Source organism: Trichoplax adhaerens, genomic scaffold, assembly GCF_000150275.1.
Source record: "Trichoplax adhaerens TRIADscaffold_4 genomic scaffold, whole genome shotgun sequence".
Classification (NCBI taxonomy): Eukaryota; Metazoa; Placozoa; class Uniplacotomia; order Trichoplacea; family Trichoplacidae; genus Trichoplax; species Trichoplax adhaerens.
The window spans coordinates 3,343,224-3,361,387 of NW_002060946.1; the positions used below are offsets into that span (position 1 = coordinate 3,343,224).

The following is an 18,164-nucleotide window of genomic DNA, read 5'->3' on the forward strand; positions in this document are numbered from 1 at the left end:
AGAAAACTGTCTCATCAAATTTTATTTTTTCATTCTTGAATTATTCATTCTAATTTTATAGGCAATTTTTCAACCATTACGGAACTTTTCAACACATACTTGTTATTGTATCAGTTGCTTTTTTAAGCAATTGCTATTATTATGTCGGGCATTCGTCTTTTCATATTGCTATATCGTTTTTTGTATAGATTTTGTTCCAATAAGTATCTAACCAAGTCTAAATGTCGATTATTGATCGATCAATAACACTACCCTTGTTATGATAGAATGGATGACTATTTATTGTTTATATATTATATCAAAAAATTTTTAAGAAAAGGAAAAATACAAAAAAAAGGAGGTAACATCTATTCTTTCTTGATATGCTCTCCTACAAATCTCTCTATCATTTCTTTTTTAACCCTATCTATAGATAGTTACTCTATTCCGCAAAGTAAGCGGATATCGCTATCCTGTAGAGTATGGAAAAATAACCCATTATCTCATTTATTGAGAACTGATTCGACATAGAACAATTCTAATTCAATATCTTTGTTCTATGTGATTGGTGTTATACAACTTGTCCATTTATCAATCAAATAGTACATCTAAACTAATGATCTGACGTCAGTTAATCAGTTTAGCAATTAAAATTACCGCACCTGTTATCCGCACTACCACACACACTTCCTCATTGTCATATACTTGTACATATATAAAATGAATCAAGCTAAGTATTTTATTGCTAAACCAATATTTGCTTATCCCAAATAGGCTTTCCAATACATTGGATTGATACTCATTGTATAAAAATAACTCAACTGCAGGTATATTTAAAGGCTGAACGATTAAAAAGCCCGTCAAATTATCCACCGCTGCGTGCCTGTAAATTTTATCGCCGTTCCTTCCTACATTACTGTAGTTAGCGCGAATTTCTGTCGCTTGAAAAGGTAATCAATCACTCATTGCTACAATGTCGTCGACATTTAGACAGTCATTTTATCATTTTCAACAAATAATATCAATTATCAAATTAATATATTCGATCTTTATTTCCTTCATTCTAACTTTGCAATTTAATGTAAGTATTTCATCAATGGTAATTTATTCCTTGATCAACTGTCATTAATATTATGACGCAAAGGAATCTTCATTTGACAGCTATTTTAACCAAATCGACTTAACAAAAATGACACTGGATCTTACCCTAAAACCATAATAAGAATCCAAAAGTATTAGCACCATTTTAATACTCGCTTCAAATTGAATAAATTTTTTTAATGCTTGTATGCCTTTTTTAATATACTATTCAAAATTCTCATCCTGTTATAAAATAATTTTATTTTCTAACTATCCATTTTTCATAGGTTGACGAATTAAAAACAAAATTGCTATCATTTTACAATACTATTACTGCTGATCCCCGAAGAACATAAGTATGGCTGCAAGACTATATGCTGTTATTACCTTAGCCGTTGTATTATCTGCTATTCATATAACCACGGCTTCGGATTTTATCATTTTCAACGATGCTTCTACTTCTTCAGCGATTAATTGCGGTGATGATTATGCCATGGCGGGTGCCTTTTGGTCTAAATGCCAACATTACGCAAGTTTTGATGATTGCGTCTTTAAGCGCCGAAAGAGAAACATCATTGATACATGGCGTAATGGCAGAAATTCATTGAACGAAAGAAACGGTAATAAATTCAAATATGGATAGTCTTACTATAACATCAATTAGCTAACTAAAACGACTAGATGTAATTATTTTGAGCCATCGATTTTCCACCCTATTTGATCTACTCCCTCTTCTGTTTAAATAACAAGTTAATAAAATATTCTTTCAATGATCAGATAGTTTACATATGTTGAAGATTAAGTATCATCTTGTCAATAACGCCTCTACTTTTTGCTTCATATTTCTCAGTTATTTTTCATGATCAAATATTATTTCTCTTACGTTTAATATACACTTTTACAACATAGCTTAGGTGTTGATTGATTTTACAGTAACTAGTGCACATATGTCATAGGTTCAGTTAATTAAAAAATTCTCTAGCAATACAATTTAAAGCTATGCTCACGTAGTTTTTTTTCCCAATCTACTCTAGTCGACAAAAGTCGATAATCGATCATGATACAGCCATAGTTCAGTAATTATTGATCCTACTTTCAATTTTATTAGCATATTGCTACTAATTTAAATTCTATGTCTTGAGTTATTAAAAAATTGGATTACTATCAGTAATCTTTAAATTATTTTATAACGAAATATTTTTTAATACAATCTATCTCAAATATTCTTTCAATGGTTAGTATAAAATAATAATAATAAGCAATCAATCTCTCTATTTAATTTCGTTGGTAATTAATATTAAAGTTAGTTCCAGACACCCGTTTCCCACCCTGTCATTTATTTCTTAAGATTAAAATTCCCATCAGCATTGGTGGTAGTTAATAGAATTTAATTTAACGATTGTTTTCACTTAATTATTAGAATTATCCATGTTGCTAAGTAAATATAGCAAATAGAGACCGTTAAAGTAATCAATTTTCATATTGACAATCAATCAAATTATCAGCGCCCTAGAGCAATAATATTTTTGAATAATACTTCAACCCTTGATTGCATCTTACATTAACTACTAGTATGGATTGCCTCGTATAAGCCGTTAAGCAAATAAATACACGACATTTTGTTCTTCATCAAACCCCAGTCATCATATTCATTTGTTATTATTATATCATCCTTTCTTTTCTTCTATGCCAAAAATTAGAAGTTGCATGTAAAAGCCCGTCATCTTCATTATTTACTAACGCTAATTAATATAAATACATCCCGACACCCAGATCAATAATATTTAGTTAGATGTAATTCACACAGATTCATATTATTCAATCAAAAATTTACACTTCTAATTATGAAAATAGAAATTCACGATTCGTTAGCCAACCGCAAACAAATTCCCTGCCATTAATTTATAAATTTCTTGTTCACAAGCCATGTAATCCTTTCAATTTCTGTTGACAATCATTATAACTGCAAACTAAGAAGAAATGAAATTCAATTTATCATCATTCTATGAGATAAGATTAATCTTTAATATTACCCAATAACTTATAAATAAGTCAAAGTCCTAGATATCTATTAGCTGATTTACGACAATAAAAAGTCATATTTTCAATCATTATTGAAAGACGATTATAACGCCTACAAAAGTAGTAATAGAAAACGTAATGATAGAGTAGCATTTCAACTTTTATCCCTTTACTTGTATGCAACTTATAATATTTCCTTCGCATGATATCTAAATCACCGTAGTTTGCTCTCAGCTTACGTTTTCGTTAATTATTGATCGCACAAATAGATAAGAACGTATCGAAATAAAATCTTAAAACATAAGTATACTTCATTTTTAATATTTTTGTTTTATCTTTGTGACCTTTAATTTCTACTATTACATTGTTACCTGCCTATCAAAAGGTTTTAAAGCTAATTTGTGAACATCCAAATACAATCTTTTCTGCACCAATAATATCGATCTAACAAATTAGTAAAAAAGCATATGGATTGATTTTATTAATTTATCATCAGCTTCGCGTTAATAATCAAAATAGAAATTAAATTAAAATACCAACGTCATAATGCGAAGCACGATAAATAATCTAATTTGGAACTACCATTGCAATGATATTTCTTCCCATCTATCATGTTATTTTCCTTATTTTTTAATTTAATTGAAATGTATTGGGTAGATACTATTGCCATTTTGTACCCACATAGCAGTAGAGATATGATAGTCTTTTTATCAAGAGGGGCTTTAAATTTCCAAAATATTGTACGTAAAATCGCTTTAAATAGTATGATTTAATTAAGTGTTCATTTAGTAGGTTTAGATTTTTGAGAAATTAATTCTACTAGCATATCTTAATGAACAACGTAAGGATAAAATTATTCAAGACCAAAAGTTAATATCTATTTACTTCAGCTATTCTAGAGTTCAATTTTTTTACTAGCAAATCATTCATTTAGCTTATTGCCATCTCAATTTTAGATCTTGATTCGGCATTAGAAGCCAAGACATTCTTGCGCCATACACGTCCACATAAACGATCTGGAATCCTCCTAGCAGTCAAATCACAATGTTGCCAAGGCTCTACTGGAACAGTTCAATGTTCAGAATCCAATATGGAACAAATGTGTACATCTTCGTATAAAGATGATACTTATGCTGAAGCTTTGGCAATTGGTTGCAACTTTCTTGCCCAAAATATGTTTTAACAGACTATTGGCATCCATCATTTCAAAGTTGATAACATGACAATTCAGCGAGCAGAACTATCCACTATTTTCTCCCTGTAACGGCAGTCAGCAACCAAATGTAGTTACTTATCAAATTTAACAATCACACAAAATGTATCATTTAAAATGCGTCAAAATGATCCAGCAGACAATAAAAACCTATATCCTAAAATATTAAAAACACATTAATATGGAGTAACTTTCGATGTTGAAAATTTTATTATTAGTCCATTGTGAATATCATTCATACCTAATGCCTTAGCCATTTAAGACGAGATTGTGATGCATTTCATCATTAAAATAACGCCATATTCGTATATATGGATAAATCATAAAGCATTAAGAGATTTAATGGGCAATCAAGTCTAAAATTTCTAAAAGTTAGTGCCAATAGAAATAAAAAAGTTCGCAACAGTAAACAATTGAATGAAGCTAGTACTACTTTTAAGCTATTCGCAGCATGACAGCGTATGGAGTATAATAGAATATAACTACTTTAAGTATAAGATTGATATTTCTAGTTCTAGAGAGTGTTAGAGCAAGTTTATAACGAATTACGGTAATTATTAGTACTTTAATAAAGGCATTTGTTAGGTTGTTATTACTAATGTATACCTGAAACTACTATATCTTGATCGAGTTACGGGTAATAAAGATAGAAAGATATACGGTACTCCGTGATGAAAATACTGAATAAAGCAACAATAGTATTGCTCCTATTTTCATCTACCGTTATCTATTAGATGATCTATACGCGTACGTAATATAGAAGTAGTACAGGCTTAAAGAGAATTTAGGGCAAATAGATGGCCTATAACAGTAATTATTCGCTTATTACTGAAGTGAATTTTAATCGTGTTGCTACTAATTTATTCATGAAAAATTTTAATTTTAATATCCGGTTCAATTTTATAAGCAAAAACCTTAGGAGTAAATGAACGTAGCACAGCTGCTATAAAAAATCGAATTTTTCAATAATCGTTAATAGAAAGACACATAAAATATTATAAACGATATGGATACTGTACATAATTATTATGTATTACAATTATGGAGGACAATATAACTCACAAACAAATACAAAATTACCTCAGGTAATGAGCGAGTGCATTGCTTTTATTCAAGAACGAACTCGATTATTTAATGTGTTACGTCTGGAATCTAATCTGTAACTTCCACTATGGAATTATTTCAATGAATAATTGTTCTTTTTACGTTTGCTATTTCTTTTATTACTCAATATAGAATAAAGAGTTCAAATTCTATAGCTAGTAATTAAAATTTCATTCGATATTACTGTTTTTATCGTCTTCATCTGTTCTTTTTTCTTCGAATCATCTTACATTTCATAAACCTCGTAGTTCTGAAAGCTATGATACAAAAACATTATTTATGAATTTATAACAGAATTTATGCAAATCTGAAAATATCCTATATTACCGTTGTAACCTTCTTTTTGGTAATAATGCTAATTATTCTAAAAGCATATATTGCCAATAGCCTTCAGAACTGCGACAGAAGGAAATTGAAAGTTATATAGGCCTACATTCATCCAATGTATCTTGTCAAAAGGTGGCATCAATAGAAAAAGCAGCACTTCTAAATAAGATCGTGGTAGTATTATTATCGAACTTTATTAGTTAATAACAATTACAATCTTTTCTGGATGGTGCATTTGTTATTGCTTTTACGACAGCAGCTTTTAATGACTTCTACTGATAAGATATTAGCAATCCTTCAACCAACGTGACCGATACTGCGACCGACATGTATGATTACTTTAAATTATTCTTAGGGATATTAAAAATTCGGATTGGACATACACATAGTTGATATAAAAGTCTTACGTACAAAAATCCTGATTATTTGAAGGTAAACAAGAAAGTTTAATAATTTACAATTACTACTTTTCTCAATATTTTTTAGTTTTATAACACGGTTTGAAAGTAGCCTTAGGAGAAAGCATATGCCTCAATCGGAGATAAAAAAAATCAAAAGATCATGTTATATTATTAATACAGAGATAGTTTACAGGATCTAAAACCTTCAAGGCCTGAAATAATCGAAATTTCATAGCTGAGACAAAGATCTAGTTAGACTCTTATTTTACTTTCATATTACCCAACTCGTACCCAACAATTATACTCTATTGCAAGCTGCTCTCGTAAATAATGATCATGTAAAGCGTTTCGAATTTCTAAGTTTCACTAGTAACTAATGCTCGAATTATAGTTTGAAACAGCTGCATTAGTTTGCCATCATGTAGACACACTTCAGAAGTCATTTTATTGTTAACTCTATACCAATTAGTTAATAAACGATTTACTACTACTGTATTCTCCTAGAACTACGGAAAAAAATTTATTGATAAGCAATCAATAAAGACTGAGTAGTTAGTAGGATTTGCTTTGCAGAAATCTATCGATACATATGTACTTAGCTGTTATTCTTCTATCGACGGTTTCATATTTGCTCTGTAACAGACATATAAATCACTCTGGTAATGGCAGTACTGTAATGGGTGAATGAATTATCTGAGATTGATCAAATTTACACTTTAGTTGAATAGGTATTTTTAGCATTCATATTACTGATATAGTTTATACATGCATATAATATTTAGTCTTTTTAAAAGAAGTGAAATATGATCATCATTAAGAATATTAATGATTGTGCTTTTGCCATTAGTCCAATTCTTTGTTAATGATTCCATGTCAAGCACAATTTCAGTATTCTAGTTGAACAAAAGGGTAAAATCTATTAACCTACTGCATATACTTATATCAAGTAACAGTATGAAACTCGTAATAGAATAATTAGAGGTAAACGAATAATTTTTATAATTAACATAGTTTATAGACCTTAAAAGTATGATGTATCTAATTTTTGCTTATCTCCTACTTTTTTTATTAATTATTTATTGATATGGTCAGAGGCTTTGTAAATTACCTTTCTGTACCCATTTGATATGATCACGGTGGTATAATGTAGAGTTTATATGGTGGGTTAATAATATTATTAATCAACGTAACGATATATCGGTAACTTGCCTCCTTCTTAGTATTAATGAATACAAAAAATTCCGGTATATGTACATACGGATGTATTGCATGCTATAATTCAATATAGTGGTAACTTGCCGTTTCCTTAGCTCTTAATACTTTGCATGAATACCTATACACTCGTATAGCCTTATTCTTGGCTTAATTGCTTTCCATTATTGTATAGGGCTAGTACTGATGTACCATTGATATTTCTAAATTTATTCGTATGCATGTACATTGTACACTTTACAGTCAGCCCATAAATGCTTAGAAACTATTACGCAAAGAGAGCGGTAATCCTATCAAATTAAATTTAATGATTGTAAGTTAGATTTTACGGATTTAGACGAGCCCTTAACTCGTATTGAATCATCGTATGAGCATACACCTATAACCTGCTCTTGATACTTTTGCGTAAATGGCTTCATTTGCCTTCATTTTTGGCTTGATTCTCTTAATATTACTGCACAATAGTGCTAAGAACTATATAGCATTGATAATCATAAATAAATTTATCTATATTCACGTACATGCGAATTAGTCCATAAAGGCTAAGAAAATACTACAAAGGACGAGTAAAAATTTTATCAAACTGGATATATTTCACATAAGTTTGATTTACAGATTTACAAGTATTAGCTAATCGCATGAGGAATAATTAACTCCCATACATTAACTTATATAGCATCTTATATATAATGGATCCCCATTCACATTCATGGAAAAATTTTTAGGATAAATATTAGAATTTACTAATGATTATCAGGTTAAGGTTAGGAACACCTAAGCTACGCCATTTAAAAAATTTAAACAGTTTGAGTTTGACTTTAAAAATTTTAACCACGTTGAAATGCAAGCTGGGCCCCCGCGGGGATCCATTTTATGCTTTAATCAATTAATTTGTAGTGTACCGCATATCTATAACTAGCTAGTGATACTTTAAATGGACGGCTTCCCTTGGCCTTATTCTTGGCCTCATTCCTTCTTATCCATGAATTGCAAAGACCGTATATTCTTGTAATGGTTTGCATAGATTAAAGTATGTTAGTGGGTCGTGGCTGATGAAAGGGTGAAGTAACTATGCTAGTATAACTTATGTATTTTTGTGAAATTGTTGTTCTGGAGGGGCTAAGAGTAATTATCAGATTTATCTTTGCCGTTTTCGACTGTTATATTGAGGGAGGAAACGTAAGATCTCTTAACGGAGCTGCCAGATGGAAAGACATAGCGAGTTAAATAAACTTGAGCGTTTGCTCTCCAATTGAAGGTTTGTTACCGATAGGTTAAGAGTAATTATCCGGTTTATCTTTGCCGTTTTCGACTGTTATATTGAGAGAAGAAAAGCAAGATCTCTTGGCGGACTCGCAAGATGGAAAGACATCGCGAGTTAAATAAACTTCAGCGTTTGCTCTCGAATTGAAGGTTTGTTACCTATTCTTGAGGAAGAGGCGTTTCGACGCAATGAAGGACCGAAGTAGTAGTAGCAGTGAGGCTATTACAATCCTATTAATACTCAAGACAATTAGTTTATACTTTAAGTTGTATACTGCAATTATCTGAAGCAATAATATATAGAACGATTCAATTAATCTCTATTTATTTCCCAGATCTGTGCGGTAACCCGCCATCATACAAACTAATATGCTTGTCTGTAGATTGTACAGTAGTGTATAGTAGATGCATCAAGAAAGGACACTTTCACAGACGGACAGACTTTCTGTATTCAACGAGACTGAGAATATCGAAAAATAAGTTACTTAGTATGGAATCCATGAAGAAAAATGGGCACACAAGATCGGTAGTAATGACTTTTACTAATTCAAGAACATTTATGACGTTATAGAACTGCTTACAAGCAGAACTTAGTAAAAGAATAGATTTCAATCTAATACTACTTCATTTCGAAAAATAAGCCAATTATAGAATCGATCATTCGCTTAATAACATGATCACCAATAGAAGTGTTGGGAAATTGGAACAGTATTCAAAGGATATAACTAACATGAGGCTGAAATGTCCGACCGTCCGAGCCTAGCGGGTAATCCAGTCTAGTCAGGGCCTGGCTTTAGTGCTGTAGCCCATGGTTAGACTAGACCCTGGGTTTGACCGTAGGAAAGCCTTTTCGGTTACCATAGTCACCCTTTTCCGATTGCTTGTTAAAGTGTTTTGACTGTGTAGTTCGGTACTGTTCTAAACCATAGGTAGTAGAATATACAGTGGGGAGGTTAAATCTCATCTGGGCTTCCACTGCCAAACTCTTCTTGCTGCCTACGGGTTCTGCAGACCTTTCTCCATCTTGTCTAAAATTAAGTGTAGACAACTCTTCCTTGACCAACATGGGTGATAGTGAACTTGAGCAAATCCGTGCTAAACGCATGGCAGAACTCCAAGGACAATATCCGGTAATTCAAGTCATAATCATTTATTTATTAGACGAATACACATCATGAATAAAGCTGCTTTAAAAAATGGCGTGTCGTTCCTACTGACAGTATTGGTGCAGGCGATGGCAGTTAAAATGATCGTGACTCGATAACAAAGTTGTAATTGGACTAGTGATTGGTGATACAAGGAGGTTAATCTTACTGACTTTCTTTTACTCTTTTTTCTACTTTACTTACAGCAAGGTAATCTCGATAGGCAACAACAGGAACAGCAAGTAAAAGCGAGGTACTGAAATAGAATCCTATCCTACTTTTTATCGCGCTGACGGAAACCTAAATGATCGCTAATTTCGTAGATTGTATACACCCAGTTTACGACCCCCGTATTGCGAGCATGGATTGTTTGCCATGCAAGACTTTGCTTATGGTAGATTATAGAGCTACGAGTGGCCATCGTCAGGGGTTAAACAATCTGCAAAAAATCTTCACAAATTTAGCAATGCTGTATTAACAACTCACTACTGTGTTACAACATATCTCTTTAAATACTACAAAAGTGCTATACATATTGCTACTATTTAGTACTTACAGTGCAAACTGTATTATGTCTACTTTTCATGTTTTGACTTGAAAATCCATGGTTATCGTAACCTTAATGTTGATCACTATCGATACTAGCCTTTACGACTGTTAGACTAGATTACATCCGTAACGACTAGTAGTAGTCCCTGATAACGCGCTACTGTATACTTCAGGAAGGCTACCTACAGTATGTACATATGCCATTTTTTTCTTTTCAATCATATAATTTTACCTTCTCCAATTTATTCTAGCTAGTCTTAACACGTCTATTCAAGACTACATGTACATCTTTCTTTTTAATCGTACAATTCACCTTCTTGAATCAATTCTAACCTAGTGTAAACACGTACTATAACATCGCTCGTTAATGATGCATTAAAATATTGGAAGACACTTAATTACAATTGTAATGGATAATTTTCATATGTAATCTAAAATGTAGAATTAAATTTATTTGATAGGGAAGCGGAAGCGAAGAACAGCATTTTATCGCAAATTCTAGCTCAGGATGCAAGAACAAGATGTTTGTATATGCTTGCATAATACGATTATACAAATCATGAAAAAGGAGCATTTCTTTATGATATTTTCGTCTTATCTAGTGTTATCACTCTAATTTAAGTAATTACAAATAGAAAGAATCTGCTATAGATATCGTAATATAGTGCATAATTGAAGGAATAATATTTATGTAATTGTAATTGTTAGTGAATAGTATCGCGTTAGTAAAGCCCGAGAAAGCGTCAATGATTGAAAATATGTTGATAAATATGGCAAAAACTGGACAACTTGGCGGCAAGGTGATAATTAATCAACTAATAATATTGCGTAGCAAGTGATTACAGTACACAAAGTCGTTTTTAAAATAGAGATTTATCAACTATGGCTTTAGATATTCCCATCATTTTCCTGATAACCCTATCTGCTATGTTACTGTTCTTCTTATAATGTGTTGGGCGCCAGTATCTTAACTTAGCCCCTTGAGTGACATTAGTAAGCGATTAAATTTACCTGTCCGTTTTATCGCAGGTCAGTGAAGCGCAACTGATTAAATTACTAGAAGAAGTCAACTCAAAAACTCAAAAAAGGACTACCGTAAAGGTAATTTATAAATTGTATTAAAAAAAATTGTGAATCCGATATTAGTGATTTCTTGGATCGAAATACTGTAAGATGAATATCTTAAAAAGGATACTGTATCACACCCGTGTGAATATTTGGATGTAAATAGAGTTTTATTAATAACAATATGTAATCATCCAAATAATCTTCACGACGTTATAGTTATATACGGTATACTAAAAGAATTAATTACTGAACTTAAAACTCATCATGCCTCAATGTTATGTCAATCACTTATTCCAAAATGGACACTTTATTGGCAGCATAGCTCTGTACACGTATATAACAATTTGCATAGCTTAAGATTCACGATTTTTTCTATAAGCTAAAATGTTCTTGTACTTATAATTTCCTAGTTGGGCATATGTTATTAAAATTCAGATACATCTTATCTCTAGCTTTTAAATAAAGAATATTCCTAATGCTTTTTATTCTTATATTTTATCTCTTATAGTTCGATCGACGACGCCATAATCTTGATGATTCGGACTAAGTGACGTGTACTCCTGTTCAACTAGTAATTTAATACGTAAAATTTCTTCGTCGTTGTAACATTCTATGAAAGTTCTGTTTTGACGGCTGCTGTAAGTGATTTCTGATCAAGAGAAATTTAGCTCCTTCAGTATTTCCATGGAATACATTCGATGTAATTTTCTGACTATTTGTGTGCACGTCTACAATTACTAATTTGTCGTCGTAGATCATTTGATAGCAGTAAAAATTCTGTAAGTCATAACCCAATATCTATGCCATAGTTCTTAGTTTAGGTATGCTTCTAACATTATGGTCAAGCGTATTGTATAATCTAAAGCCTATAGAAATGTATATACAATTTATAGTAATATATATTTATAGATAACTGCTTTCTTGTACACCCTTGATCGAAAAATCTGGTTGTCTTTCAAAATTTTAATTGTTTAATTTGTGGAATAAATCAATTGAAATCTAGTCTTTCCAATGTCTGCGTATAATTAGACTAATTGCTGCGTCTTAGAATGATCGATATGTAAGCCGGTCAGTATCCTCATCCAATCTTACAATAAGCAATACTATGTAATTTAAATAACACAAATTTATTACCAAAATATCATGACCAATTATAAATCTTTTAAATCTGTATATTTAATACAAAATTCCAATATTACAAATAGGATCAATCCTCCTGACACCGTATGAATTATAACATTTTCCGATACTATTAATCGGAATGTGGTTTACTTTCTTTGTCTTCGTATGACATGCCAAATTCGTTTACCCTACTCTTATCGACAGGATATAACCTAATAGAGGAATAAGTATCAACTATTAATTTATTAGATCATACATCAATAGTTTCAGATATATTCTCCTAGGACCAGAGATAGAATAATGATAATTTACTTAACTATCATATAATGATATTACTGTAGTTGGGCGGAATTACAGCATGAAAAAAAAATCGAATTACTTACCACCTTTGATACAAATAGATTAGAAATACAAAATCATCTCGAAATACTGCTAAACGATGGGATGTTGGCATGATAATTATGAATGCAAAAACGTCGTCAATAAAAGTATTGAAGGCCTAAGATATGAATTCAGGGGAAAGGTACTGCATTAGCAATTTTTAATATCCGCAGTCTTACTCATGCAGATATCTAATTTAACATACCTTGTACATAAATGCTCTCCAAGGAAGATGAGCAACAGACTTTAACTAGTATTATCAATACAGAAAGAAATATTATATCGCTAATATATAAGGGTTAAAACACAAGCAATTAAGACCGGCATTATAAACTATTAACCTTGTAATTAATAAACAGTTGTGGCAGCATAAACAGAAATCCAAAAGCGTAGATTCCTTAAAGATTATAATCAGTCAGTGTAGTCATAATAAAGATATATGTACTGCAATAAATTATGCACACGTTATCTATCATTCGTGTATAGTAACAAACCGTTTACGAGACTGTGAAGAATCCATGAATACCAACTTTGATACAATCGATAAAAATGAATAAGTTTTCCGATTAGAATAACGTATAATTCCGTATAGTAAAAGATTAAGCAAACTCTTGAAATTATAAAGATAATACCGTATAAAAATTTTTAACTTAATTAATTTTAAAGTCTTACCTTTTGTAGGAATTATAGATTAAGCAATATATTGCTCCAATCAAAACCAACGGATAAAGAAAATATGATAGATATCTTATCGCCTAGCAGTGATAATTCAGAATTGCTATCTAAACCTTAACGTCACCATTGATTAAGATATAACTATCTAAAAATGCAATTTAAGGCATTGGTACCTCTAAATCATAAGATTCCGATTCCTGTTCAGCTTTAGAACGTTGACCAAACTGTAATATCGGTATAATAACATATTAAACAACCTGATATGACATTCTAAATTACAGTAATAACGTAGCTAATTCACATAATACGTAGGATACTAAAATCATGTACAAAATATTATTTCTGTATTAGGAACAATGTTATGTACTTGAATTGATGGCAACCAATGTTCAGGTTTCCTTTCCAATGTTACTTTAAAGACTTTAGCTAATTTCCAAATCTAACATAAAAGAAATTTAAAGGGTTACTAATCTGCTTCACGATTCAACATGAATTTATTGCAAATTTAAATGAAGCTAACCTCGATAATTGTAGAAATCCCTAATGGTACTATGACTAAATAACTAGCATCTTCATCCAAGAGGTATAGAAAGATAACGCTATAGCTAAAACTATGCCATATTACTATAATAACCAAACATAATACAAACATTAAAAAGGAGTATAGGTTTCATTTTTAAATTTAAATATATAAGTGCATATAGCTATTATTTTCACCATTACTATTTAACCAATTAATTAAATAGATCTATCGAGCTACCTGTCGTAGGAGAGAGACCTGCAGTCGTTTTTCTTCCTTTCCAAAAATTAACGTCGTTCTTAAATGCCAAAAAGTCCAATAAAACCTAATTAAAGAAAGGCTATTGATTAATTCTACGTTTATTGTATACATAAATGAAACAAATATTCTACAGTCATCTTACATGAACTAATGATATCACGAACGTTAAAAGAAGGAGTTTTAAATTGCCACTCGAGAATATACCTTTCACTTTATCAATATCATTATCAGAAAATCCTGAAACAATAATCAATTAATTGGTATGGCATTGTAATCGATTTATCGCATGAATTACACTGCTAATCGCTTCTAACAAAATACAGCTGTCAAATGTAGCACTATCACTTTACCAAGTTTGCGAATTAGTTTCATTGATTCTTCCATAGAGACCCAAAATCTTAACGCACCGACTGAAATTGGTTGATAATCGATATGCAAAACTTTTACAGTAGTATTGACATCGATAACTTCCGCCTGACGCAAAGTCTGGCTCATTTCCGTTACGTGCAAGAATGGCAGATATTGATCACCATTAGTTAGCCTTAGTTCAAAAAGAAAAGATAATTTGTAATATCAAAGTGATTAATTCTTCCGATAAGCATGTCCACTTATCAAGCTATTAACTGTCCGATCCTATTCTCAGATAATCATTTGAAATTAGCTATATTAAGCAAGGGCTACCTTAATAAACTGAATATTTCTGCTGGAAATTGTTTCATATCAAACAGAAACTTTTCTGTCATTAATCTGACACTAACGGTTTTCTTCCAATGAGATTTAGGGCGATTTAAAGTCTGTAAAATAATTAATGGAGATGAACACTTATAGATACATCAGTAGCAAAATTAGCAGCTATACCGGTATGCTTCGGTCAATACGATATGAGTATGTCAAACTTAAGTAATAAACTACCATGAGTAATATCCTTATTGTTATGTAACACTTTAGAGATTGTAGCTTACCCTATTTTGAATGCTGCTAGATAATAAATGTTGAGTATCAGCTTTAGGTATTGCATATCGAGTGAGCGGGGCAATCGTATAAGCAAGACTGTGGCCATCAATCATTTGAAGATACGGATAGATAACAATGTGAGCAAATAAAGTTCCATTTTTAACCACAGCAGATGGCAAGGTTACATTAACAGACCTATTGTAGAAATAGCAATTACAGATTTAATCGATTAATGCTAGATTAGTCATGTACATGTTCCTAGATTAGGGTGATCGGTGTCAACATAACATCGGTAATTGTTATTTGTAATGCATATGCATTGTACAGTATAGCCAATAAATATTGAACTATTCATATATGTATAACCATCTATAAGTACAATAAAGATATTCCAAAACTGATGAGTCCTAAGTACGTATGTTAGGATAAAAGAAGCTAATTCATTGGTACATTCCTTACTTACTTTGTAAAAGCTTTATGATAATGAAAATCTTCTTCTGTATATATTGATGATAATTTTCTAATTGATTGCTTTGTTGACTTGACAGAGGTGTAAATCTGCAACTATTATAGAAATAGTTTCGAAAATCTGAATGGATAGAAAGAAACGTCTATTCCGTTTGTTATTATTAAAGAGATATTTCTTAGATCTCTTTGATCATTATAAAATGACGGAAAAGAATGTGTGGTTCCTATGCTCAAGTTTATCAGTTGCATCGATAATGAAATTCACTGTAACTAAGACATATAACTAAGACAGCGAGTTATAAAGTTATGAAAACAGATGAAATTAAATCTCGATATAACTGTAGCTTAATCCATAAATTTAGTAACAGAGCAGCATACAGTATCAGGGGCATTTTCAACTCTGGATAGTGCATAAAATGTAACAATATCTACCGTAACGTAGCCCGAAGATCTACCCATGTACAGTATTCATCTTGCTCAAATATACTGGCATAGTCTATGCAACGACATTATACTTAGATTGTAAGAATATCAGACAGTTCGCGATTGTCATTATCCTAGTAATGGCTTAATTGCAAATACATGGTATTTTGTAACATGTAAACTGCTACTATTGTATCCATAAATTAAATGAATGACTTTGGTTAAGAGCTACTAGAATCTCTGAGGTTCTAGAAGCCTATGCCTTAGTATACATTCGTAACATTTTCTCTTCTTATGACGACAGTATTAGCATCATTGCATTGTGACTGCATAACCATAACGGTCAGTGCATGATTTAGGCGTAGCAACGTACAGAAAGGCATGCTCGATCAGCTAATCCATTAGCAATACTCTACATTGGAAAAGCTGCTGCTGCAGTAATATTAAAACTGAACACTTTGTTCTTTCTGTTTAGATCTACGAGTGACAGTGATGTAATAAGAGCGATCGATTGATCTTACTGATAGTTTGGCATCGTCTTTCAAAAACGGCCTCAGACAATTATTTTCATTCTTGGCAACTATAGAACATTGCTGAGGGTAAAATAATAAGTATAAGGCATAAAAATTATAAACCATGTACGATAGGAAAACAACGACTGTTGCACGTCCACAAGTTAGCCATGCCATATCTTCTCGATGAATTAAGCTGATCGATGACTTGCTCCACAGAACGTAAATAAATTCTACTTTAGAATGGAGCTGCAGCCAGTTGCTGTAGTAACGCTGGGCATGGTCAACTTTAGTAGTAGCCTCTAGTACGTACTTCTGTACGTCTGTATAAATCGTTACCATTACACCAGTACTGTACTTAGCACAGTCAGGGACTTGGAAGACTAATACAGTCTTCTAAATCCCTGGTACAGTATAGTACAGTATAGTAGTTAAGACCTGCCTTGTACAGTAGTCCTCTTCCATGGCTAATCCGATAGAGTATATCTATAGCTCAGTAGCAGTCAGACAAGATGGTAGATGCCACACTAATTAGAGATGTTAGAAGGAGAAACCAAAACCAATAAAATCAACTGTAACAGTAAAATATGCAGGCAGAAATACTAGCTTTGCATATAGTGTTGGCAGCGTCCATACGAGGCCATCAGAAATGGCTCAAAAATGGCCTTTAGTACTTTAGTCCCTGGGCGAGGCCTTGTATTTTGATACGATTGACGAAAGTAATGTCACTACTAGGATAATTTCATTCAGCCTGGCCCTCTTAGTACGGTAGTTATGGTAGTGACACTATTTTTGCAGGCGATTGGCACTGATGAGAATACTCATGTACGCAGTACAATATTATACTGGAATACCGTGTTTGAGTGTACTACCTGTGCTGAATCATTGGCTAGCATAAATAATGTCGCTATGCCAGCCTCTCGGACCGGACTGCTGGCGTGAGTCCACGGCCTATCGCTATCAGGTGACATTATTTGTCTTTATTATCATACTATATACTGTATGCTGCGTAGAATATCTAGCGCCCCCGGGTCAGAGATTATAATTTTGTTCGATGAGTCGGTGACCTAGCCTGTACGTCTGTACTGTAGTCCGTAGTACAATCCACAGGCTAGATAGTCTATGCAAATTCTTGTAATCCACTCTAGTATATATCCCACTGCTGTACGTACTGAATGCGTACGAATATTGATGGCCAGTACTCTAGCCGGATAGCATCGTTTCTTTTTAATTCCACAGCAAAATTCAATGGCGGGTTTTCAAATCCACCCGCCATCAATCCACAATTAATGTCAACATTCAACTTGCTCTAGCCATTCTAACCGAGCCACAACCTAACCAAGGTAAATGACTTTTCCTATGCCCTATAGAACAGATGATAATGACAGTCAATAGATTGTGAGAGCTCTAAGTTGTATTAATAACAAACTGACTGATCGATTACAAATTGCAAGATCATTCGATAAGATCCAATGTATTGACTAT

At 32.2% G+C, this 18,164-nt stretch overlaps 3 protein-coding genes across 3 annotated transcripts; 2 read left to right on the forward strand and 1 right to left on the reverse strand.

Moving 5' to 3' along the window:
* Positions 1–1,417: 1,417 nt before the first annotated feature.
* Positions 1,418–4,435, forward strand: TRIADDRAFT_63847 (uncharacterized protein; the record flags this gene model as incomplete). The annotated part of the gene is made up of 2 exons (XM_002111435.1): positions 1,418–1,679; positions 4,038–4,435. 2 exons carry the CDS (start codon positions 1,418–1,420, stop codon positions 4,262–4,264), a joined length of 489 nt encoding a protein of 162 aa, XP_002111471.1. The 3' UTR covers positions 4,265–4,435.
* Positions 4,436–9,665: 5,230 nt separating this feature from the next.
* TRIADDRAFT_55528 (uncharacterized protein) lies at positions 9,666–11,791 on the forward strand (the record flags this gene model as incomplete). The annotated part of the gene is made up of 7 exons (XM_002111436.1): positions 9,666–9,731; positions 9,953–9,999; positions 10,070–10,140; positions 10,738–10,818; positions 11,004–11,095; positions 11,325–11,396; positions 11,774–11,791. The coding sequence occupies 7 exons, from the start codon at positions 9,666–9,668 to the stop codon at positions 11,789–11,791; spliced, it is 447 nt and encodes a 148-aa protein (XP_002111472.1).
* An 824-nt stretch (positions 11,792–12,615) lies between these two features.
* TRIADDRAFT_24450 (uncharacterized protein) lies at positions 12,616–16,856 on the reverse strand (the record flags this gene model as incomplete). Its single annotated transcript, XM_002111932.1, has 16 exons — positions 12,616–12,697; positions 12,869–12,984; positions 13,072–13,116; positions 13,208–13,263; positions 13,361–13,395; positions 13,539–13,621; positions 13,715–13,765; positions 13,909–13,980; positions 14,062–14,165; positions 14,302–14,386; positions 14,465–14,559; positions 14,673–14,863; positions 15,004–15,143; positions 15,285–15,471; positions 15,740–15,840; positions 16,689–16,856. 16 exons carry the CDS (start codon positions 16,854–16,856, stop codon positions 12,616–12,618), a joined length of 1,611 nt encoding a protein of 536 aa, XP_002111968.1.
* Between the last annotated feature and the right edge of the window lie 1,308 nt (positions 16,857–18,164).